This window comes from Hemitrygon akajei, chromosome 5 (assembly GCF_048418815.1).
Source record: "Hemitrygon akajei chromosome 5, sHemAka1.3, whole genome shotgun sequence".
Classification (NCBI taxonomy): Eukaryota; Metazoa; Chordata; class Chondrichthyes; order Myliobatiformes; family Dasyatidae; genus Hemitrygon; species Hemitrygon akajei.
Genome location: NC_133128.1, coordinates 24,243,029 through 24,268,528, shown reverse-complemented (window position 1 = coordinate 24,268,528; position 25,500 = coordinate 24,243,029). Strand labels below are relative to the sequence as shown.

Below are 25,500 nucleotides of genomic sequence, written 5' to 3'. Positions count from 1 at the left end.
GTGAGGTGTGCTTCAGTTAAAAGCCATTTTTGAATGCTTTCTTGTAAGATTCCACAATCTAACAATCTCTCAGTTCCTCATTGAGTCCATCACTGAACTGACAATGCTCAGACAATTCCTTCAATTCAGCCACATTAGCTGAAACTCCCCTTCATTTTGATTCCACTTAAGAAACATAAGCATTTGCAATCAACAATAGTTTTGGTTCTAAATGTTCACTGCTTTGGCATCATCCAGTACATTTCTTAATTCACTTTAAGTTGCCCCTTTTGCAGGGGATGTGGCATGCCAATAGTGGATGAATCTCCAAACAAGTTAATTTCAAGAACACCAAAGCTCATTTCAGCTGGTTTGGTTGAAGTACAGCCGGCCCTCCTTATCCGCGAGTTCCGCATGCGCGAATTCAACCAACCGTGAATCGAGAAAACCCGGAAGTGCTCTTCCAGCACTTGTTGTTCGAGCATGTACGGACTTCTTTTTCTTGTCATTATTCCCTAAACAATGCAATATAATAACTATTTTACATAGCATTTACATTGTATTAGGTATTATAAGTAATCTAGGGATGATTTAAAGTACACGGGAGGATGTGCGTGGGTTACCATGCATCGGGATCAAAAAAAAATCAGAAGTTCTCTTACTAAGTAAGTCAGAACAGCTACATCCAGTATTATTTAGCTTCAGTTAGTTAAACGTTTGTCTTAGTATATAGTATATATTTTACCTTTCTATGCATATAAAACACGTAAGAATGTATGTTTCAGCACCGGGCTCAGGAACAGAAGTTCCCTAGTTCGATCCAGTGACAGATCACTCCCGAGTGCACTCTCCATCAGTGCCTGGTTGATGTGGAGGATCAAAAACCCAAAACCCCAAAACCCAATAATTAAACCACTGCGTTGCTTAGTAATAATTGTAGCTTTCATGGGGGCAGGGCCTTTCTCACTTTATCCTTTAAAATTGTTCCGACCGTTGACCGACTGTAGCCTAACGCTTTTCCAATGACCGATGGCATTTCACTTCTTTCCGATCGTTTTATTATTTCCACTTTGTTTTCAATCGTGATCGTGATTACTTTCGTGAACAGAAACACTGCGCATTCAGAGCTCTGGTGCCAGGTCCTAATGTCCACTGCACTGAGACAGGTTAAATAAGGTCTGGGGTTCCGCCGGGTCCTAATGTCCACCGCACTGAGACAGGTTAAATAAGGTCTGGGGTTCCGCTGGGTCCTAAGATCCACCGCATTGAGACAGGTTGAATAAGGGACTTGAGCATCCACGTGTTTTGGTATCCGCGAGGGCTCCCGGAACCAATCCCTCGCAGATAAGGAGGGCCGCCTGTACTCAAACTGCTATATAAGTTGTATGCTTTCCCCCATGACACTCAGTAACACTGGCACTCACTTTTCTTTGCCTATTTCATTTGCTTCAAGATACTGCTCAATTCACTCAGTATACAGCATCCAACTATCTGTTGTGCAATCAAATGCGTCTTTCTGATATAGCCAACCACTTCTGCTTTATTTATTTATTATTATTATTCCCCCCAGTGCTCCTGTTTATGAACCCATTAATTTCATCCATTTTCTGCCATTTTTCTTAACTCAGCCATCTCTCTCCCCTCCTGAAGAGACACATGCTGCACTTATATTTTAACTCAAATGTCTTTCTTCTCTTCCGAAGTAATAAAAAATGCTGCAATTCAACAGGTGGGTAGTCATCTCTGTTCCACTTTAAAACTATCTCATTGCCACTGTTAGGTTTTGTAACTCCAGAAATTAATCAAAAGAAAAACAATGGAGTTGGGGATGTGTACGTATTTAGTTTCTTTTCTTTAGTGAGGTGTTCACATATAGCGTGGTGGTGAAATGACATATGCCATTCACATACTTCTTACATATAACCTGTAATGTAATATGTAAACAAAGAAAGCTTAATCAAACAATATATTTACAATATCACTCAAATATTACTGAAATATTAAATACACAACAACATTCAGTTCGATGATATTTCTTCCCCACTCTGATGTTTGCTCTGAGGAACAACTGAAGTTGCTGACATTGTCTGCATGCTTTCAGGCATTGAGTTGCATGTGTTGGCTGGTTAGATATTTGCATTAATGAGCAGGTGTTCAGATGTACCTAATAAAGTGGCCACTGAGTGTATATACTGTGGTGGAGAATTCCACAGGTTCCCCTTCACCTTTTTTTAGGAGAAGTAATTTCTCCTCATCTGTCTTAAATGTTTTACCCTTTATCTTCAGACTGTGGACCCTCATCTTGGACCCCTTGCCATCTGGAACATCCTTTCTGCATCTACTTTGTCCAGTCCCATTAGAACTTTGTGCACTTCCTCTAAGTTCTAGCAAAGATAAATTTAATCATCTCATCACCCATCCATCACCCCATTCCAAGAATCAGTATGCACTGTATTTCCTCCAAAGCAAGACTAACCCCCTCAATAGCAAGCACTACATAAAACTGTCAATGTACTGCATGTCAACATAAATGTATAGAAATTTACCTTTGGTTTCCAAGTGACAAAGTTCATCAATGTTTATCAAAACCTTCTGTAACTCTTTAGACACATTCCCCAATGTTGCCGGAGGTCTGGTGCCCAGTAGGAGCTTTGACAGGATCTTGCTCCCTCCATCTGGCTGGGTGTGGAGGTGATAGATTGAACAGTTCATGGAATGCAGAGCACCGGTCACCTGTAATAAATGCAGATGTGTCAGCAGTAGCTCTAACTCATTAAGGACTTGAAGGGATTCACTACGTCACCATAAACCATTACCAAAATCATCAGATGTATGGTGGAGAGCATCCTGACTGGTTGTTTCACTGCTGGGTACCGAGGCTCCAATATGCAACATTGTAAGAGGCTGCAGAGGGTTGCAGACTCAGCCAACACCATTAAGGGTAAAACCCTATCCTGTCATCAAGAACACCTTCAAGAGGCGCTGCCTCGAGAAGGAGGATCTTTCACTATGGATCTTCATCTGGGACATGCCCTCTTCTCCTTGCTACTATCGGGTAGGGGATATAGGAGCCAGAAGACCCGCACTCAACAATTCAGAAACAGCTTCTTCCCGTCAATCACCATGAACCCTATGTCACTGTAGCTTTATTTTTGTACTGTTAATTTATCTTCGTAATTTATACTCTTTGCTCCGAGCTGCTGCCGCAAAACAACAGATGATGTGTTTTATAAGTCAGTGATATTAAATCTGATTCTGAGAGAATAGCTGCTTTAACACCACTTCATGCTTACTGTCTCTACTATATTGAAGGACAATTGATGAATTCAGGCAATACCTTACATAGTTTGAATTTTCCTTTAGCATTCAGCCACAACCATGTGTTAGTAATAGGTCTCACCCACTGATCTATATGATATGAATTTGGTAATGCCCTCCCCTCGATTGAGCACATCTACTGTCGCAGGAAAGCAGCATCCATCTTCAGGGACTCCCACCACCTTGGTCCTGCTTTCTTCTCACTGCTGTCATCAGGAAGAAGGCACAGAAGCCTCAGGACTCATGCTAGCAATGTTCAGGAACAGTTATTACCCTGCAAATTTCAGGCTCTTGAATCAGTGGGGATAACTTCATTCAACTTCATTTGCACCATCACTGAACTTTTCCCACAACCTATGGACTCACTTTCAAGGACTCGTCATCTCACGTTCACGATATATATCGCTAATTTTCCCCTCTTTTGTATTTGTACAGTTTGTTGTCTTTTGCACATTGGTTGTTTGTCCACACATATTGGGTGTGGTCTTTCATTGATTCGATTATGGTTCTTGGATTTACTGAGAATGCCCATGAGAAAACGAATCTCAGAGTTGTACATGGTGACATATATGTACTTTGCTAATTGTGTGCTTTGAACTTGACACTTTGAAGTTGATAAAAAAAAATACAGCTCTGTCTGAAATTAGGAATGTCAATTCTAGCACAGTGTTACACAGGTTCAGTTCTGTGAAGCTCTCACGCCTGCTACAAGGGTAGCTAATGCCGTTGCTTCACAGTTTTTTGTGAAATTTAAAAACCATGATGAAGCAATTCCTAAAACCATGGAGCATTGCATTTTTGAGTTTTCACATGGTTACATAGGGAATTGTTCTGCAATCCTGCCCCCTGCCATCGGATTTCAGACTTTATTCATTTGATTCCAAGAATAGAGATCGGCAGGAAAGCTTCGGTGCTTTTTACTTATTTTAGTTATTCCTTAGTATTCCAACAATTTCAATAAATTTGATTTGTTTCCATTTTAAATGCTACAATTTTAATTAATTCCAGCAACGCAATAGTTTTAAAATTCTATTAAAGTGGGGAAAGAGCATCACAGATCACGATGGATATTCTGGCTCTAGAGATGTAGTGTACAACCTCTGAGACCTACTTGTTACTATGGCCACACTTTCTCTCGCAGTAACCCACTGGTGATGTCTTTCAGCAGACTGACCTGTCAATCACTTCGATGAACTTTCACAAACTGCAAACCGAAAAGCAGAAAGCTCCAATTTTCAAAGAACATTGTGTGAGATAAAGAGATAGAAACTGAAATAGAAGATACCCTTCCTAAAATAACATAAATATCTTAATTATTTAAAAATAGGCAAATCATCGGGGAAATAAAATATATACATCTTTTAAGGCCAGAGAGTATATTTTGGAGTTTTCAGACATCAATGCGCTGCTAATATCTAACAATGCTATGTTACCTGAGATTTTACAATTTAGTGCATAAAAATTAAAGTTCAATTCAATTATTTGAAAGGATTTTCATCAACAAACCTTCAGCACTGTGAAAAATTAAGTTATCACTGACAGTAGCTTGTGGATTTCCAGTTCAAGTTCAAGTCAAATTGTCATTCAACCATACACATGTATGCAGTAAATTAAGCATCGTTCCTTAAAACCAGTTTTGTTGTTAATTACACTTGAGTTTACTCTTGAATTTTTCGGAACATTTTGTCTAAGTGTTGGAAGTTACTCTATCATTAACACTAAAATCAGGACTAATAGTTTTTGTTCTTTTAGTAGGTATACCTCAGATGCCAAGGTTTCTTAGCCTAAATTGTTTGTTTTGTGGAAAGTAGAGATATATATGTGGGAATTGAAATGTATTAAGATATACAATATATATATGCAGTACTAGTCTTAGGCACATATAGCTAGGGTGTGTTTGTCAACATAGAGCAGGGAGCAAGTTTGTAAATCTGGCAGGGGGAAAGGATGCTGGGAAATGCTGAGGGTAGAGCGCCGCAAGATGGGCGTACAGAGAAGGAATGCCGAGATGAGGGGTGGCGTAGGAGCAGACGCACCCAGCCCTGAGGCACCAGGCAAGTTCACTTGCTTCCAAACAATTGGGTTTTTTTTTTATCATTACAAAATGTCTTTCTCTAGCTTCCCACTCCCTCCCCTCTCCCTTCCTCTTTCTCCAACAAGGATTCCCCACTCCCTGCCCCCTTCTCACTCGCTGTCCACAATGCAGACGCATATCAGAATCAGGTTTATCAATTAATTAATTGTGTTAAAATAGTGATTAATAGAGAATTAACATACCACTGAATGCAAAAATCTCAGATGATTCATCAGATCCCACTCAACCTGCTCGAAGTCCTGTTTCACTTCAATCAACAAATTGAAGTATCCTTCATCCACTGTAATGAGACAAAGCAAGAAACGTCATAAGCTGCACACAGTCAGTGAACCAGCAACAATCAGGTAAAGAATGTCAAGTGACAGAGCAAAACCACTACTTCATGAACTTTATTTTGATGTTTAACCCTTTGTTTACATGTTGTTTTAGTTTTCCTTTTGCCTTGCTATAAATAGTATATTCTGTAAGAATTATGTTGTAGAATATTATTGTGCAAGTGTGTGTGTGTGTGTGTGTGTGTGGTGTGAATCTGCAAAGTTCAAAGTAAATTTCATGATAAACGTATTATCAAAGTATGAAAATGTCAGTATACATTACCCCGCAGGCATTTACAGCAGAAACAAAGAAACACAACAGCATCTATTAAAAACTGCAAACAACAAAGACAGACAAACAATGTGCAAGTGATGACAAACCATACAAATATAAAATAGAAAGACTAATAATTATAATAAATAAGTAATATGCCATATTGAGAACGTGAGTTGTAGAGTCCTTAAAGTGAGTCTTTAGGTTGTGGAATCACTGTTGAGGTGAGTGAAGTTAACCACTCTGATTCAGGACCTTGATGGTATCTGCTAATCTTTGTATCTGCTAATTTGTTTGAACCTGGGGAAAGTTGCGTTAAAAATTCTGGGAAGTTAAGAGGATCTGAACATGCGCAGCACCTATTCACAAAAACTGCTATTCCACATCAGTTTTAAGCCACTAGGAGATTTGTGCTGAGCAATTTGTCATTGGATCAATTCAGAAGACTGCAGGATGGGGCCTCATTGCTGCTGAAATTTACATCTGTGTAATTGTAGTCATGAGTATTTTCTTATGTTATAGGATTTTACTGAAGTGTAAAACAATTTCTTAGGAAAACCTGTGAGCTAATGTCCATTCATAGAATGAGTTAATCTCTGCTGGCTATGGATTTAGAGCAATACGGCCTGACATCTGCAGATCATCTGCATGTTTCTAAGATCTAACCCTATTTAGCCAAAATCCCACTGGGTTACTGCATTCACCATGAATGCTGCTATGTATTAGATCACTGGAAATTAATCCTGTCCCGTGGACTGGGGATGTCTTGGGTATGATCATCAATGAGCTAAACTCAGCCTGGATGGTAGCATGCAGTCCATAAATAAACCAAGGATGGGAGAAATCAGCATGGCCCTGATCACCGGTCAGAATGGCTCCTTTAGAGATAAGCAAGATTATAGTCCTACAACAAGGAAAGAAAACATTCATCCCAATTTGCTTGTTTCAGTTCTGTGTAGGATCTGTCAAATTAATTCTCCTCCTGCTATCCCTTTGCTCAGGCCAAGCAATGTGTTTCCTTTTCAAGCACACTTACAATTCCATTTTAGCTGTTGCTGTTTAACATAGCTTAATGTCCTTAGTCAATGCGTTCCAGTGTGTTTGCAGGTTCTCTGAGAGTAGATAGGAATTACATTGTTTTTGTCCTGATGTTATATGATTGTTGCTCAGAATTTGAATCCAGAGAGGAAAGGAAGTCCTGAACTGGTGACAGGTTTGAAGGGTTCCATATTATTAAAATATTATAAGCATTGCCTTTATATTATGTGTGTATGGAACTTCAAGTTGAATTTATCATCATGTGCACAAGGATGATTAGATATGGGTACAATGAAACATTTGCTTGCAGCAGCATCCCAGGCATGGAGGTACGGACAACAACTCAGAATATAAATTAAACAAGAATAATTGAAGATTGACAGGAAAAAAAAATATACAAAGCAAGACCAGAGTGCAAAAAGGAAGCCATAATTGGAGACAAGTCCATGGTAGTGCAAGGGGTGTTCCATTACGACGTAGTGTTGGGGTTGTGTACGTTTGGCATCACATGGCCCTGTCACTGGAACAGTTCCCCTGGCAAGCTGACAGTGTTGAGATTGACCTCTTCTGGATATACAGGAAGCTAAAGCGTAATCATAGTTCACCAGCCTCCCTCAGTCCCTCCTCCCTGAGCCTCTGAACCACAAGCTTCGGAGCCAGAACATCAGCCTGTCAATGGAAATCAAGAATGAGGCACAAACTTTTTGATTACCGCTGTTCTGTTGGATATTCATTATTAGGAAATAAGAGTGGTTTGTAACAAACTGACTGACTGTAACCAGTTCACTCTAACGAAGAACCTGCTTCCTGGTCGGTCTTTATACTGAAAAATGGTTCAAGCTGGACAGATAAGGAAGCCTCACTGATAACAGCTTGTGAGGCAGCGAGGACAGTCTTGACTTATGCTGCAATGACATCTCAGGCTTATAGACATAGAAACTACAAAAGTACTGAACAGAACTAGATGTATACTGCAAATCACTCAAAATCAGCTGAGCATTTCCATACATACAGGTGATTATACAAACATATACACAAACGACACATTTCCCTGCAAGTTTTGATGCACACGTAATGAATAAGTGAATCTGAACCCGAATATAAGCAAACATAAAGAGAGTTAAATTGTAATAAAAATAAAGATTTAGACCAGGGTTTTCAAATCTGGACTCCACAGACCCCTTGGCTAATGGCAAGGGTCAATGGCATAAAAAGGTTGGGACCCCTGATTTAGACCCTAATCCAACAGGTGTCAGGGTGCATGAGATTCAGAAGTTCCCAATTATGTCACAACTAAAGAAAGACCAAGTTGAAAAGCTCAGTTAAAGCAGCCAAGTCTTTCCAAAAACATTGGCTTATTATGTTCAACAAGAAAGCATACACCAGCACTACAGGGATATTTTCGCATTGTATGAACAACACCATATGTTTAGACACCACCCCCTGGTACCAACAGAATGAATAATGAAAATAATTTGCCAAGATGTTTAAATAAAGAGGGCATTCTCCATGGGTGTTACATGGAACCTTACTGTGTTTACTGCATTCTCAATTCCCTCTGACGACTGAGTGACTAAGTCACGGGGCAGATTCCACTGAGACGGTGTCTGATCTCAGTTAATTAGCAGAGCTGACTGTCTTTGTGAATAATTAGTTCAGTTGACTGGTGCAACATTTTCTTGTGATACAAAGTGCAATGAAATGCACTCCATACAGATTTAAAGACTGGCCCAGGATTTAAAGGCTTGTGTTTTTTTATGAAACCATTGTTGCCAAACATTTTTTACCCGGCGAAGAAGGCCCAAGCAGCATTCTTCATGGCTGTGGCATCTATTCACAGAACATAATAGTGGAAAGCTGATAAATTTGAAATGGATAATTGCCTTCATTATTTCATTTAAATGCATGAGATGCTCATCATCTTTTTACCATGCACTTCAAGGCACCGTAAATACGTCAACACAACGAGCAGGTTCGAGCCAGCAGCACTTTATCAGCTTTTTGTCAGCACTGTCAAAAACTCACTTCCACTCACTTGCTCTTTTTCCTACAAATTTTATCCAGTTCCATTTGGCAGATACTATTGAGAACAACTCCAAGTCACACCTTGCTGTAAACCACTCTCCCGTCTTTCCAATGGCCCCATTGCCAATTACACTGAATACTGTACAATCACATAGAAGATTCACACTCCTGAAATATCATAAAACAGTTTCGGAGAACACCCCACCTGAAGATGATTGGGGAGAATAGAGGTGGCACAGTAGCATATGCATCTCTTTATTGATTGATTTATATGCAGCACAGAATAAGCCCTAAAAGCCCTTTGAGCCACACCACCCAGCAACCCCCTGCTCTTTAATCCTAGCCTAATCACAGGTCAATTTACAATGACCAACTAAACTACCAACCAGAGCATCTTTGGACTGTGGGAGGAAACTGAAGCACCCGGAGGAAACCCACAGGGTCACAGGGAGAACACACAAACTCCCTACAGGCAACGGTGGGAATTGAACCCGGCTCGCCTGTACTGTTGTGCTAACCACTATGCTGCTCTGCCACCCATGGCACAGGAGTGTAGTGGTTAGCGTAATGCTAACTGGTAACCCAGTAACTGGGTTCAATTCTTACTGCTGTCTGTAAGGAGCTTGTATGTTCTCCCAGTGAATGTGTGGGTTTCCTCCCACATTCCAAAAATGTATGGGTTAGGGTTAGTAAGTTGTGGGCATGTTATGTTAGCACTGGGAGCTTGGCGACTCTTGTGGACTGCCCCAGCACATTCTCGGGGTGTGTTGATCGTTGATGCAAACAACATGCTTCACTGCATGTTTTGATATTCATGGGACAAATAAATCTAATCTTTTAAATCTTATATCGTCAAGATCATTTGCGATAACGTGGAGAAAAAGCAGAATGAATGAGAGAGGAACAATGCAATGAATGTATCCATGTCATACCTGCTGGAATTGGTGAGACGCACACGGATTCTCCGTTGATGACGCAGCATTTCTGCAGCCCTGGACAGTCAGTGTCCCATCTACAAGTGTGGTTCCCTGTAGTGTTCTGTTTGGTGGGGCATGTTCCCGGATGTGAAGCAAACTCCTCAGTCGCATTTGGAGCTGGGGAAATGAAACAGGCAGTCATCATTAATTTAAGTCCTTCAGGCCTAAGATTACACTATGTAACTTTTACAGCATAAACACAAGGTCCACACATGATAAATTTTGACATCCACAAGATGAAAGAGGTTGTTAAGCCATTAATTTCAAATAGATTAATGCCTTAAATAAAATAATGAAATAAAGAATTTTGTCCAAATGTATGAGGTTCTCCTAATTTAATTCAATTTAAATGCCAACCCTGATAGACTGGAAAGGCAGGGTGTTGGGACCAAAGGCCAGAGCCAGGCCGATTTCTCCATGATCTTGAGGTTGTTGGACTGCCCCGGCTGCTGTGCTTTGCGTCTGCAAGTTTTGCATAGACTTGTATAAGACTTGCTAATATAATCAACTGAGACCAAGGCTTTGGGCCTACTCGGGGTTGCTCTGAGGATTTGGATCTTAGGACTCAATTTTGTTTGCAATTGGGTTATTTCAGGTTTCTTGCTTCGTGGCTGGCTGTAAGCAGAAAAATCTCTATATTCCAAAGTTTCATGGGGAAGCATAACCCAAATTGACACCTTCTTGAATTCTCTAGAATTACCCACTTTAAGCGAAGAACAAAATAGAACGATGACTGCTGACATAACTGAAGTTGAATTAAAAGCTGCAATTAGTAGGCTTAAATTAAGCAAGTCACCAGGATCAGATGGGTATACGGCAGAGTAGTACAAAGAATTTAAAAATGAGTTAATTCCTATTTTACTCCCCACACTGAACTGGGCTCTAAAAAAGGCACAAATGCCACCCAGTTGGAAGGAAGCAATAATCTCAGCTATACCGAAAGAAGGCAAGGATAAAATAGAATGCGGGTCACTTAGACCGATATCCATTCTTAATGTAGATTATAGATTATTTACCTCCATCATGGCCAAACGATTAGAAGAGTTTCTACCCATACTGATACATAACGATCAGACAGGTTTTATACGACAACACCAGACACAAGACAATATATGAAGGACACTTCACATTTTGGATCATATACAAAAAAATAAAATCGAAGCAACAGTGATTAGCATGGACGCTGAAGAAGCATTTGATTCGGTTAATTGGAATTTTCTTTACAGAGTTTTACATAGATTTGGTTTCCAAGACACAATTATTAAAACTATACAGACTATATGACAATCCTACTGCTAGAATTAAAATCAATGGATATTTATCAAATAGTCTTACCCTAGAAAGGGGCACGAGACAGGGGTTGTGCATGGTCACCACTACTCTTCACGTTATATCTGGAACCATTAGCTCAATACATCAGACAAAATGGAGATATCAGGGGAATTACTATTAAAGGGGTAGAGCATAAATTGGCTTGTTATGCGGGTGACATTTTGATCTATCTAGGGCAACCAACATACTCTTTACCTAAATTGATGCAATCCTTTGAACAATATGGTCAATTATCAGGATACAAGATCAACATAGATAAAACCCAATTACTTTCATATTACTATAGCCCACCAAGAGAAATTGAAAGTCGATACCCCTGGGCATGGCACACAGAGTCTTTCAAATATTTGGTCATCATTATGCTAAAAGATTTGGCAAAATTATCAGAATGTAATTATCAGCCTTTATATAAAAAAAATTAAGGAAGATGTAACAAGAATGAACCTGATTCCTTTTTTCAGTCTCAGTTCAAGGATTGAGTCTATTAAAATGAATATACTGCCCAGACTGTTATATCTCTTTCAGACCCTACCAATAGAGATTAATCAAAATCAATTCAATGAATGGAACAAGATGCTATCAAGATATATTTGGCAGGGTAAAAGGCCTAGAGTTCATCTCAAAACTTTGCAAATTAGCAAAGGAAAAGGGGGGGATGGGGCCTACCTGCTCTTAGAGATTATTATTTTGCAGCACAGTTGAGAGCTGTGATATGTTGGTGCAACCCATCATATGATGCTCAATGGAAAAACATTGAAGAGCGGGTACTTCCCATCCCCATACAAGTAATTTTGGCTGATAACAACCTGCAAAGGTACATAAATACTATTGATAACCCATGGGTGAAATTGACTCTTAAAATATGGAAAACTACTATGAAAGAATATAATCTAGAGGGAGATATTGCAATTCTTAAATGGTGTGCATATGACTCGGATTTTACATCAAATAAATTGGATGCTAGATTTAAGGACTGGACAGCTAAAGGAATAACAGTTCTTTGCAACATAATGAAAGAAGGAACACTGTTCAGTTTTGAAATGCTTAAAGAGAAACAATTATTAGAAAAACAAGATTTTTATCGGTATTTACAGATGCGACAATATGTTAATAAATCGCTTAAAAATGTAACCAAGGCAAATACATGCTTGATAAAGCTCTTTAGAAAAGCATATAATTCAGACAATGGTAGTAGAATCATTTCAAGCATGTATAAGGGGTTGTCAAATCTTAAAACACATTTGACATCATACATTAAAACAAAATGGGAGAAGGAAGGAGGGATAATTATATCTGAGGAAGAATGGACAACAATATGGAGATATCAATGGAAGTGTACCAGTTCACAGAAATGGAGGGAGTTTGGATGGAAAAACTTGATAAGATATTTTATTACACCCTCTCAGAAATCCCATTATGATAGTAACCTCCCTGTTTGCTGGAGAAATTGTGGAAATCAAAATGCAAATCATTATCATATTTTTTGGGACTGCCCTGTTATCAAAAACTATTGGAGGGGGATACACAATGCCCTACAAGACATCTTTAAATGTGAAATACCCTTAGAGAGTAAGACCATATATTTTGGATATATACCTCAAGAATGGTTGAAAAGAGATAAATATTTAATGAATATACTGTTGGTGGCTGGTAAAAAGACTCTTACTAGGAAATGGTTATCACAGGAGAGCCCAACTTTAAATACATGGATGGAAATTACAATGGACATTTACAAAATGGAGAAGATAACAGCATCTGTTAATCATAAGCTGGAACAATTTGATTCATACTGGAAAAAATAGTTTAACTACATAATGCCTCATAGGCCTGATTTTATTCTCACAAATCAATGAATCTGTTGTTAAAAAAAAAGATGACTCCCTACTTGTACATAATTCTTTCCTTTTGCTTGTTTTTTCTTTCCACTCTTTTCTATAAGTGTATACCCCAGATAAATACTTCGTGGAGATTTGTGATATATATGATTATATGATATATATGTACAATGTCTGAATTACATCTTATGGAAATGTTTGTTTGATGAACTTCAATAAAAAAATAAATTACAAAAAAAAAGAAAAATCTCAAGGTTTAATACTTTAAACATTAATGTACTTGAATCAAATATCTTGATTTTAGTTATCATAGATCAGAAGATAATGATCTGTGAAGCAATACTTCAAGGAGTACTACATCATATCTCAAGCACTTGCAAAGTCTTGCACATACTTGACATTAAATGTTTTTAGTCATTTCAACAATTCAATACTAATATTATTATTAAATGGTATGGAGTAGATCTTAGGAAAGAAGTGTGGTGAATGGGTAATATAGCAGCTGAAGCACATTGCATGTTTCCTTAGAGTCAAAGAGCCATACAGCATGGCAACAGGTCCTTTGGTCCAAAGTCCAGGCTAAACAAGATGTCTATCTAAACAGGTCCTAAAGGATTGTGTTTGGCCCACATCCCTCTAAACCTTTCCTATCCGTATACAGTGGATTCAGGTTAATTGGGCCATCGATTAATCGGGCAGTGACTTATGTGGGCCAACTTTTAAAGAACAAAAAAGAAATTGAGAAAGTAGCTGGGATTCCCTTCATTTACTTGGGACAATCTGCTGTTTAAGTGGGGCAGGATGTTTCAGTTATGTGCACTTGTGTGGCCGTTGGACACTACACTGTGCTTAGAGCAAAAATTGCGTCAGTTACATGTGCTTGCGTTACATTATCAATTTGGGCCCACAAACACTGATTCAAAGAGCAATGACTTTGATAATTGGTGTCTTTTTAAAATTTTGACTTTAAAAATTTTGGGGATCGTTGCCACAAAAAGATTTGACACTAGCCAAAAAAAATTAACCTACTGGAGCAAATTAAAAGCCATCCGCCTAACACCACTTATTGTCAGCTTGCAGAAATAACTGGAGTGCTGAAATCTACAATTTCATGCCTGGTACCTCAGCAAGATAAGTAGTGGGAAGAACAAACAGGGGCAAAAACAAATTCTGAAGGTCAGGATCCAGATGTTGAAAAGGTCCTGAATCAATGGATTTCCACTGTAACCGTACAAGGTTAATGGACTAGTGTTAAGAAAAATAAGTCAGAGGAGCTCGCTAAGAAGCTGGGTCATGAAGATCTTAAAGCAACAGATGGCTGATTGTCTAGTTGGAAATGTAGGCACCACATCAAATTCAAGAAAGGACACAGTGAGAAAGATAGTGCGGATGCAGTAAGTGCAGAAACATGGAAATCTACAAAGCTCCCTGATTTGCTTCAAAAATTTTGTGCAGATGATATCTACAGTGCTGATGAAATGAACCTTTTTTTTATCATGCCATGCCATATGGTTCCCTTTGCTACAAACACATAACGCTAAGAAAGCAATGAATTGCATAACTGTGTCGTGTTGTTCAAATATATCAGGAATTGATAAAAAGAAGTTGTTGGTTATTTGGAAAAGCACTAAACCTCGATACTTTAAGGGGCTAAGCGTGGATAGTTTACCAGCTGAGTACTAAGCCAGTAAACACTCGATGAATTCCTTCGTCGGTAACCATTACAAGCTAATACACAGCTTTGTAGTATATTGGTAGTGTTGTAATTTGCTTTGTATTCATCTAAACACATAATTTGTTACTCAATTAAATAGTAGCTTGTCTTTCTTGTACCTCTAACTAGTTCCATGAAACTTTGGATAACTGGGCAACTGCTTCATTGGGTCGATGTGTCCCAATTAACCAGAATCCACCGTGTCTATATCTGGTTCTATACATTATATTAGGACTGAATACAGTGCAGAGGTATGATGCCTCACACATTGTTACCCTACCAAGAGAGGGATAATATACAGTGAAGCTCTGTACTCAGCAGCAAGAGAGATCATGGACTGTTTTGTACCTCAGGAAATCCTCCTCCTCTGGGGATCCTCCCACAAAAGCAGTGCACACTCTGAGAGGCAAGTGGGCTGCACACAGCAGATCCTGAGGTGAACATCACAACTGCCTTTGGCAGACAATGGCTTCTTAAGACTTCTTAAATATTTCTGATCCTTAGATATGTTTAAACTGATTTACATAATGAAGAAAAATTAAAATCAGCTTAAAAGAAAAAACATAAATTAAATTTCAAAACTGCATTTTAATTGTCTCTCCTTTTGAGACGATGAGGGTCAAAGCTAGATTGCTTTCTCTCTGATTATATGTATTCTGTGGCTATCAATGAGACCAATGTGGTATTAGTAAATGCTAGTATAGAAGGGGCTGAATGGATGTGTGGATAGTTTGTGAAGTGGTGTGCTATCTCTGTCATTTACTCAAGGCTTTGGTGTGTTCTTAATTGCCATCCCAAATGTTTCTTCACCATTTTCAGGGAAAACAGACCAAGGATTAGTCAGGAAACATAGAGGGGGCTTGACCCAAATGCAGAGCTGTTGCAATGAGCAGCTGGAAGGAAGTGGACCCAAATGCAGGACACAGGCACGGAGACTCGACATGGAGACGGACTTGGACATGAAGCCTGGACTGGGACTCGGAGCCTGAAACTGGAACACGGAGACAAAAACACCAAACAAAGACAGATGATTCAATCTTGGCTCGGAGGAGCGGCAAACAGCCAGCAATCCTCAGCTAGACACAAAGAGACAGAATTCCCAACTCGGAGTAGCGCCAAACAGCTGGACCTACTCAGCTGGGAACGAGATGACAGAAACCAAACAATGACAGTCCATTTGTGTCTAGACACGGAGAAGATGGCCCTTTATTCTTGGCGGCTTGGAGTGGCGGCAATTGGCCAGCAAATCTCAGCCGTAAATGAAAACAACAGAATTCGCATCTTAACGTAGAGTAGCAGCAAAACTGCTGGCAACTCAGCTGGTCACGAAAACGACTTCGCAACTAGAGTCCATGATTCTCGGCAGTCCCAGGACGAGCATAGCCACACTGGCTATGGTGACAGACCAGCCCCGAATAGATGTAAGCCGGTGTTTTTATCCTGCCGGGCCGGATGACAATCAGATACCTTAATCAAGGAGCCAGGTAAAACACAGGGAAAAGGCAATTAATAGAATTAAGGAGTCAATGGACTGGACTGCGACAAGAGCAGCAGGGACTATTCCACAGTGAACAATTAATAATAAACTGCAAAATAGCAAGCCATGAGAGAACAGACTCCTAACAGGACAAGGCAACAAAGGCTAACTGAAGGCTAGGAGCAACTGATAGAGGCTGCCTGGTTTGTATGAGTGAAGAAAGATTGTGGATGAGAGCTGGGTTTAAATAGGCTGCAGGTGATGAGTTGGAAATGAGTGGCAGGTGACTCTTATTACCTGGGTCACGACTGGGCTGTGCCTACCTGTGCACACCTGACAGGATTCCTAGCAGACGGGGGATGTTGGGACTTTTCCAGGAGGATCTGAGAATATTCTTTCTTCTGCCCACCAGGAGATCTCTTCCCATTGCAAAACTTCGCTCCTCTTTTGGAGTGTGACATTAGGCATATTGACGATATGTCTAGCCTGACATTAGTGAATGAGTGGCGACTAGTTTTGCAACATTGAGAATATTGGCCTGGGAGAGGACATTGACATTGGTTTGTTAATCTTCCAGCAGGTTTGGAGGATTTTGCTGTGACGACACTGATGCTTTGAGGTGCCTACTCTCAGTAGTCCCAGAATTAGAAGCACATAGAAAGGCCTGAGTCACTGCTGTTCAGTAAGCCATGTGTTTTATACAGGGTTAGAATAGGAATTTAGCCTCTACAAATGTGTGGCGCTGAAAGCACTGGCAGCATCACTCAACATTCGATTGTGTTCATCAGCCAGGCTTCCAGTAGTGGAAATTTAGGACCTATCCACAGACCTGCTTCATGAAGAAGATGATACTAATATGGAACAAGCCGCCAGCAGAAGCGGTAGATGTGGCTTCAGTTGAGAGATGTTTGGAGAGGTATGGAGATGAGAGAGATTTGGAAAGTTATGGTCCAGATGCAGATAGATGGGACCAAGCAGAAGATCAGGTTTGCATGGACCAGATGGACTGAAGGGCCTGTTTCTGTACTGTAGTAATCTCACCCTGTGGCCTCCCCAATGGCCCTCTGACAGCCTGCAGAACTAGAAGGTTCACTCACTGCTTCCAAATGTCTCTTGTGATCAGAAGAACTTAGAAACTATTGACAAAAATTAATTACAAGTAGTTCTGCTATAATGCATCATTCCATAATGCAGATTGACCAGAATGCAATTGGTGGATTATGGGACACTATCTGCATTACATGGGGCACACTGGTTATAGCGAAATTACAGTTTGAAACCTTGTCCACATCTGTCTAAATCATTCCTATTCATGTATCTATTCAAATATCCTGTAAACATTTTGATTGTACCCAACTCTATTACTCCTTCTGACAGCTTGTTCCATACGCCAAGCACCATCTGTATGTAAAATTTGCTCTTCAGATCCCCACTCACCTTGAACCAATGGCTTCAAGTTTTAAACTTGGTAATTTGGCATTCTGTTTCCCATGTTTGTCATTCAGTGTATTAACCGGAAAAATGTTTACACTTGATGAAATAAGTGGATTTTCCAAGTGCAATACTAGTTATCTATCCTTCTGAGTGTTTGCCACAGAAACCTTTGCCTCTGTGTGGTCAGAAGAAGAAAGGAATGATCATATAACATCTAATTCAGAACAGGTATGAAGTTACTGTTCACCTTATCCATGGCCCTCGCAATTCTATAAACTTCGATAAGTTCATCTATCAGCCTTTCACCCCAAGCTAGACTCTCCCAGCCTGTCTAATCCCTCCTTATAACACAAGCTCTCCATCTGGGCAACATCCTTGTGAATCGCTTCGGTTCTCTAGCTTATTCACTTCCTTCTGTTAGCATGCCGATTAGAATTGCATGTGGTACTGCAAATGTGGTCTCACCAATGTTCTGTAACATTATGTCCTATGCTCAATGCCACGGCCAGTGAAGACAAACATGCCAAATATCTTCTTCACCACCCTAACTGTGCTGCCACTTTCAGGGAACTAAGTCCATAATGTTTCTCTGTTCCACAGCACTCCCTCAGGAACCTATTTGCTCACTATTAGAGTCCTGCACTGATTTAACCTCCAAAAATGCATCACGTTACACTTGTCTAAGTTACATTCCATCTGGCAATCTCCCACCCACTTTCCAAACTGATCAATATCCTATAGATATCATTAGACAACGTTCTTCACTGCCCACTATGCCATCAATACCAGTGCCACCAGCAATGAGACCAGGGGTCACATAGGAAGAAAATACTATTTACAGGTTCCCTTCAAAGACAGGTGATTCCAGTAATGGGATTCATCAAACACTGAAGATCCACACTCAATGTCACTGTGGAAATAACTTCAACACAAATAGCTCAATAAAATAACTCAACTCCACCACAATGTCATGATTAACAAAGCCTTACGTTAAATATTGGCCCTGTCTGTGACATCCACAGCTAAAGAAAACGTGAAAGAAACAGCTGAAGGAATTGTGCAACACAAGCAAAATGCTGGAGCAATTCAGTGAGACAGGCAGCATCTATAATGGGAATTAACAGTCGATGTTTCAGGCAGAGACTCTTCATCAGGAATGAAGCCATTGGATAGGATCCTTACAGGTAGCATACATATTAAGAGTTTTACCTCATCTCTGTAAACTTGAGACAATGTCCCTGAGATACACTACATTACGTTACATAAATAGACAGCACTTATTTAGTTCCTTTTTACTTACGTAGCACACAATAATGCCCCTGTTGCTCAAATCCCTGGCAGCAGCCAATCCGAGTTTCAGTTGTTTCCACAATGGTGGTACGATACAATGTTTTAAAGATCTGTTTCGGGCAAACCTTCAATGGCTGCGTGCCGCCACAGGATTCATGTGTGGTGAATGATTTTACATAGGACACAGTCTTGGACACATTCTGCTTCACTGAGTACGGACACAGGTTGTATGAGGATTGAGAAAGTCCATTGTCTGGAAGAGAAAACAGAAACCAAGGAGGGTGAAGACTTTCATCAGATATCAGTGAATGGAACATCTTTCAAAAACATAAAGTTTCTAATTGAATGCAAGATTCAAGATTGTTTACTGTCATTCTTCAGTATGCCAGTGTAAAGGAGAAAAAAATGATGGTACTCCAGTTGAAATGCAGCATGAATAAACCCAAGAAGCATAATGAACACAATAAATCCTATAAAATCCTATAAAACACAATGCACAAGTAACTGGTTGTGTGTAGGCATTTATACATTGGGTTATTCTCCTTCCCAGTGAAGCAGAGAATTACTTTCATTTCTTCCAAATTAGTGCATTTGCATCAGGACTCTTTGGACGAACCCAGTGCAGAGTGAGTGAGCACTTTGCAGCAACCCATGAGATCCTGCAGATGCTGGAAATCCTGAGCGATACTCAGGAGGACAGGTGTCCCTCCCTCTCCCCTACGCTTTTCCTTCTGGCTTCTGCCCTTTTCCTTTCCAGTCCTGATGATGGGTCTCAGCCCAAAATGTCAACTGTTCCTTCCCCTCCTGTGATGTAAGGTGGGGACACACTAGAGAAACATATCCTCTGACCTGCTGAGTTCCTCCAGTACTTGTGAGCACTTTCACCTCTCTGGCAACTTCCTGTCATAAGTCCCAACTCCTTAAAATGTAATATCCTGGCAATGGAGGCAGACCAGTAGAGTTTCGTTCAACTAATCCCTTGTATGAGGAGGTTGTTTAATCATGATTGGTTAACAGAGATGCACCTGTATCTTTTTGGAGCTTAGAAGAAAATGGAGTGATCTTATTGAAACATAACAAGTCCCTAAATATTTCTCCCAGTGGGAGAGCCTTGAAGCAGGAGACGTCATTACAAGATAATACGTTGGTTATTTAATACTAGGGTACACTGGAATGTCTATCAGAGAATGGCAAATCTTTGGAATTTTTCCCACAGAGAGTTCTAAAGACTGGCTCAGTAGAAGTTCTTAAAGAGGAGGTGGAAAAATTTTGACAGTTTAGGAAAATGAGGGCTATATGGTACTGGAAAAGGAGATGAGTTGAGACCTGGGACAGATCATCTAAGATTAAACTGTATGACAGGGCCACCTTGAGGGGTCCGATGGCCCACTTCTGCTTTTAGTTTCTCCTGTATTATTGTGTTATTTGTCAGCAGTCTTTCTCTACTTCTTGCTACACTTTTCAGATTCAGATTGAGATTCAGATTTACTTATCACGTGTACATTGAAACGTGCAGTGAAATGCATTGTCTGTGTTAACAGCCAGCACACCTGAAGATGTGCTGAGAACAGTCCACTAGCATCGACACACATTCTGGCACCAACGTAGCATTTTTTATGTGATGAACCATCAAACCACTTCCATTTTTGCCAGGTTTCTTCTGACATTTTGGTCACTTGATGTTGAGAAAGATCTTGCAAAAAAAGCTGTGAACATACATTAAATTCATTAAATATATGGATGCATTTGCATTTACATTGATATAAATTATAACAGTCCCATGGGAAGATCACTTGGAAGAGGCCTTTGAAAGGAAGCTCTCCAAGTACGCAGGACTGGTCAGCAACTGCCAGCAGGCTGGATGGAGAGCGAGGTGTCTCCCAGTGGAAGTTGGTTGCAGGGGATTCGCAGCCCGTTCCTTAGCCAGAGCCTTCAGCAATTTGGGCATCGAGGGAGAGAGGAAGAGGAGAGCCATCCACAGTACCACCGATGCGGCAGAGAGGGCCTCGAGGTGGCTGTAGCTCAAGAGAGGGGAGCCATGGAGTCATATGTAGCTAGCCACCTGGACACAAGCTGGGGTCTGATCAGCCCCGGCTGGGTCACCTGGAGGAGGGTGTATGATGTTGAAAGACCCGAAACACCCGATGATTCCAGGAACATCACTGACGATGTGTCCAGAAGCATCAGTAGATGTATGCACACAGATTATATGATAGCCCAGTACCCACAAAATCAGTTGTCCTCAGACAAGAGATTATCATTTCCACGATGAAAAAGTGTGAAAAAATCATTTAAAATGTATAATATATTGTTTTTACATAGCTCAGTCTAGTGTTTGTACTGTGTCATGAAACACCATGGTCCTGAAAAAACGTTCTCATTTTTATTATGTACTGTACTAGCAGATATGATCAAAATGACAATAAAAAGTGTCTTGACTTGAATATATATGTCAGATGAAAGAGTAGAGTAAAAAATCTCTTTAAAACTAAAAGCAGTGAATTTTCAACAATATTTACTCTTATTTAGTGGTTGCTCAAAATGTGTCCCAAGTTTTTGTCAACACTGTCAATAAAAAAAAGCAATAAAATCAGGCAACCACGTGGTCAACTATATTCCTGAGGACCCCTTTCCACCCTCCATATCTGCTAAATGCAACAAGGTCAAACAAGCTCCTGTAAGTTTGCTATTTTTTCAATAATTTTTACATATTTATTGATGTTGCTACTGTCACAACCATGATGTGTCAACACTGTTTCTTTTGTATGGAAAGAATTATTTTAAATTATGACATAAATTCATGCATTTTAAGTAGAGGCCAGAGGCAGCTAGCAACAGAGGGAAAACAAGATGGCTCCTGTATACAATTCATGTATGTCGTGTAAAAAAAGTGTGGTTTTGTCACCACCGTCAGACATCATCACAGTCAGGTTTTCTGTCTGACGACAGTGACGCATAAATTGATGGTGTTGATAATAACATCCAAATCATCCTCAATGGAGGCTTCAATATATTTTATGATCACAATAAATAGTAATATGGCTTGTAATATTTCATTAACCTCTTTATCTATAATATACATAATTCCCCCTTTATTTCTTCCACACACAGGCCTACAATATTTCCTTACTATATGTATTCCCAATGACTAAAACCATAAATAAATTTAGTTGCATTATTATTTTATAAAATTTTTCCAAATTAAACATAATTAAATTCATAGTAATTTTGCACAATTTCATAGTAATTCCATTGAATTCTGACCTTCCATTTATGTACTTTAGGAAGCTATGGCTAGGCAGCAGCTTTCAGTGGAGGAGCAAAGGTGAAGAAACAGGGAATACCAGAAAAAGCAGAGAGAGAAAATATATAGTGAGCCAGAGTTAAAGGAGGAATACCTGAGAAAGGAAAAGCAAAGATGGAAGAAGAGAGTAGAAGATGGGAAGATAAAAACTACCAGTGATTTGAATGAAAGGGAAAAGAGGAGTAAGAGGAAGGTGTGGAAGCATAGACAGTAAGAGTTAAGAGCGCATAAGAGAAAGCTGATGGAGGAAATGGAGCAGGGACCCGAGTGGTCCTGACAGGACTACAACAGATATATCTGCTGGTGTCATTAATTGTGGAGATTGGCTTGCAGTCATTTATGTCCAAAATTGGTGGTTAGCAAAGGCTGTGACTGTGGATGTTGATCATCAAGATGATCAAGTGGAGTTTTTCCACCCTCATGGGCCCAACACGCTCTTCCATCCAAAACCAGGTGGAAAAGATTTGTGCTTCGTACCAGTTGAAGATATTCTGGTCAAACTGATGGAGCAATCATCACCGGGTCGTGCAAGCAGGACAAGGGAGATCTACCACCTGTCTGCTGAGGTCATGGACTTCATAGAGGAGGAGCATATTAATCGTCTACCTCCTGATAAAGCTGACTGAACGTTTTCGAAGATTTTCAAGCCCAGAAATGGGTGGAATTTTTTTTAGTTCCTGGTGTGTTTTCTGATGTTTATGCTTAAACATTGCAGTTGTACTGTAGTTTTTATTTTGCTGTTTACCGTTGTTGTTAATATTTACAGAAGGATAAAATGTACATGACAAATTGTTATTTGTTGTACCAAATTGTTAAATAAAGTTGTTAAGCAAGGAAGCATTGACTTGAGTGGTGTAAAGGTTGGAATTGTTTGTTGTAATTAGGTCTCAGTCACCACCGTCAGATGGAACTTCCTTTGTTTTAAATTAATATGCTTACAATCTGTTCCTTCAGAACAGTTGATTTATTAAAGTAATTGTCTCTTTAAAATAAAAAATGTTTTTTATGTCCAAATTTATTATTTTGTATATTTAATGCTAACAATAAAAGTTGCATGATGTAAGAGTTTTTAAAGGAGTACACGTGAAATAGTACAAAAAAATGAACAAAAGTGAATATTCAACATTTATCAGGATATATGTGTACCTATGGTATAGACACGATGATTTAAAAGCTCTAAATCTATATAAGACTAAATAAATAGGAATAATTAGCTTTTTATTATGTTAACAAAAACTAAGTAATGACAGGAAAAACACATTTTATGAAAAAATTACAAAATCAGGAGATTGCACTGAAATATTGCTTGATTGCTGAGACCTTGTTCTTAGATTTCTTAACATTTAAAATCTTTTCTTTTCAAAACTAAAATCTGTTTTATTCAAGTTCTCAAGAATCAGTGATATATGGAACCATTATGGATTTTACAGAAGGCAGTGATCAGATGAATTCAAATTCTAATTTACCTCCACCATTCCTGTGAGAGAGAAAAAGTCATATCATCAGTGAAGATGTGCTTGAACTCTCCTGAGATGTGTCTGAAATGATTGTCGAACAGCTTACTGAAAGACAGTTTAATGATTATAACTTTCTGCTTCCCCAAGTCCCCTACTCCTCAGAGGTGGAGAAAGAGAAAGTTGATACAGGGAGCTGAATCTTCAGGGACCCAAGCTGTACCGATATGGGTATCAAGGACTTTATTCATCCTAATTACATAAGCAACTCAAGGTTAAATATGCCGTTCAGTTCATTAACATTTGCATTGGTAGATCTCAAATACTTTGATGTAATTGCAGAACATGTTAGCTGCTTATTAATGGAAAGTCCTTGCCAGCATTACATTGGAGATCCAGTTCTGAAGCAAGCTCTCAGTTAAGACAGGTATTCCTGACACACAAGGGAAATTAGAAGCAAGAGCTCCTACTTGAGGAGCTGATGGCTTGAATGCTCAAAATGTGCAACCACACCCACCTGCGCAAAAGCTGAACTTATATTTTCATATACAGTATTCCCTAATGATGGTCTTACATGTACCAGTGTAAGTTTTGCCTCCAGAAGATGGGAAAGTGTCTTTTTTTAATTTTCCCTCACACTCCCAAGTATCAGCTGATCAGTCAAATTCCCAATCAAAGTGAATGCCAGTGATCACATTGGCAATTTAAAATCCATCGGCTCCAAAAGCTTCATGCATCCTTAACATCTCATTACGTTTTAATTCCATTGCCACTGTCTACCCTTCACCATGAGAATTGCCAATGGTGTTGGAATTGAAGTCGGGGAAAAGCAATTGTCTTCTGCCAAAAAACACAAGAGATTCTACAGATGCTGGAAATCCAGAGGCGCACACGCACAAAATGCTGGAGGGGCTCAGCAGGTCAAGCAGCATCAATGGAGAGGAAGCAACAGTCAACGTTTTGGGCCAAGACCCTTCATTAGGACTGGTTGAAGGGTCCTGTTGAAAGGTCGAGGATCCAAATGGCAACTGTTAATTGTTTTCCCTATGTGCTGTCTAACCTGCATAATTCCTCCAGCATTTTGTGTGTGTTGCCTCCAAGCAAAGCACTTTAAAAGACAAGATTTTGCATCATTTACAAATGTGTGAAAATAACACTGGATCTACTTACAGCTATAAAATTCAGCCTCCTGTCCCAAAGCTGCTGTTACAAATAGAGCCAAGGTCACAGTTAATATCCTATCCATTACATGTACTGCAATATTCCAAAATATTCCACAGTTCCTCAGACTGCCCAGGTTTCTGTTTGGTGTCACACTGTCGTGGAAGGAGATCGCAGACCTTTTCTGCTTCTTTTCTTGTTTTCTTGGGCTGCTCCTCTCTCTGCTCTTACTGACATCCAAGGATGAACTGCGAGTCGCTCACCTGGGAGGCTTCCACCTGCGCTCTCTCTCATTACTCACTGATTTGCCTTTTTCCCTTCCTGCTCTGATACACACACAGGCTCCTCCCACTGCCTCCCATATCTCCAAAAGCATTGTATGTTCCAGTCATTGCCACCAACATTTTTTGGTCCTCAGTTAAAGCTGTGCATGGCTGGAATTTCCCCTCTGAGGGACTTCTAGTACAGGAAAATTAACT

At 39.7% G+C, this 25,500-nt stretch overlaps 1 protein-coding gene across 1 annotated transcript in view; it reads right to left on the bottom strand.

Annotated features, from left to right (window-relative positions):
- Nucleotides 1–25,112, bottom strand: part of umodl1 (uromodulin-like 1) — a 116,600-nt gene extending 91,488 nt beyond the window's left edge. Inside the window, exons 1-5 of the mRNA XM_073047626.1 lie at nucleotides 25,031–25,112; nucleotides 19,113–19,355; nucleotides 9,976–10,137; nucleotides 5,575–5,672; nucleotides 2,526–2,712 (exon numbers count right to left, since the gene is read on the bottom strand). Coding sequence (XP_072903727.1) covers nucleotides 2,526–2,712; nucleotides 5,575–5,672; nucleotides 9,976–10,137; nucleotides 19,113–19,355; nucleotides 25,031–25,106 — 766 coding nt within the window. The 5' untranslated portion in view covers nucleotides 25,107–25,112. The remainder of the gene's footprint in view (nucleotides 1–2,525; nucleotides 2,713–5,574; nucleotides 5,673–9,975; nucleotides 10,138–19,112; nucleotides 19,356–25,030) is intronic.
- Between the last annotated feature and the right edge of the window lie 388 nt (nucleotides 25,113–25,500).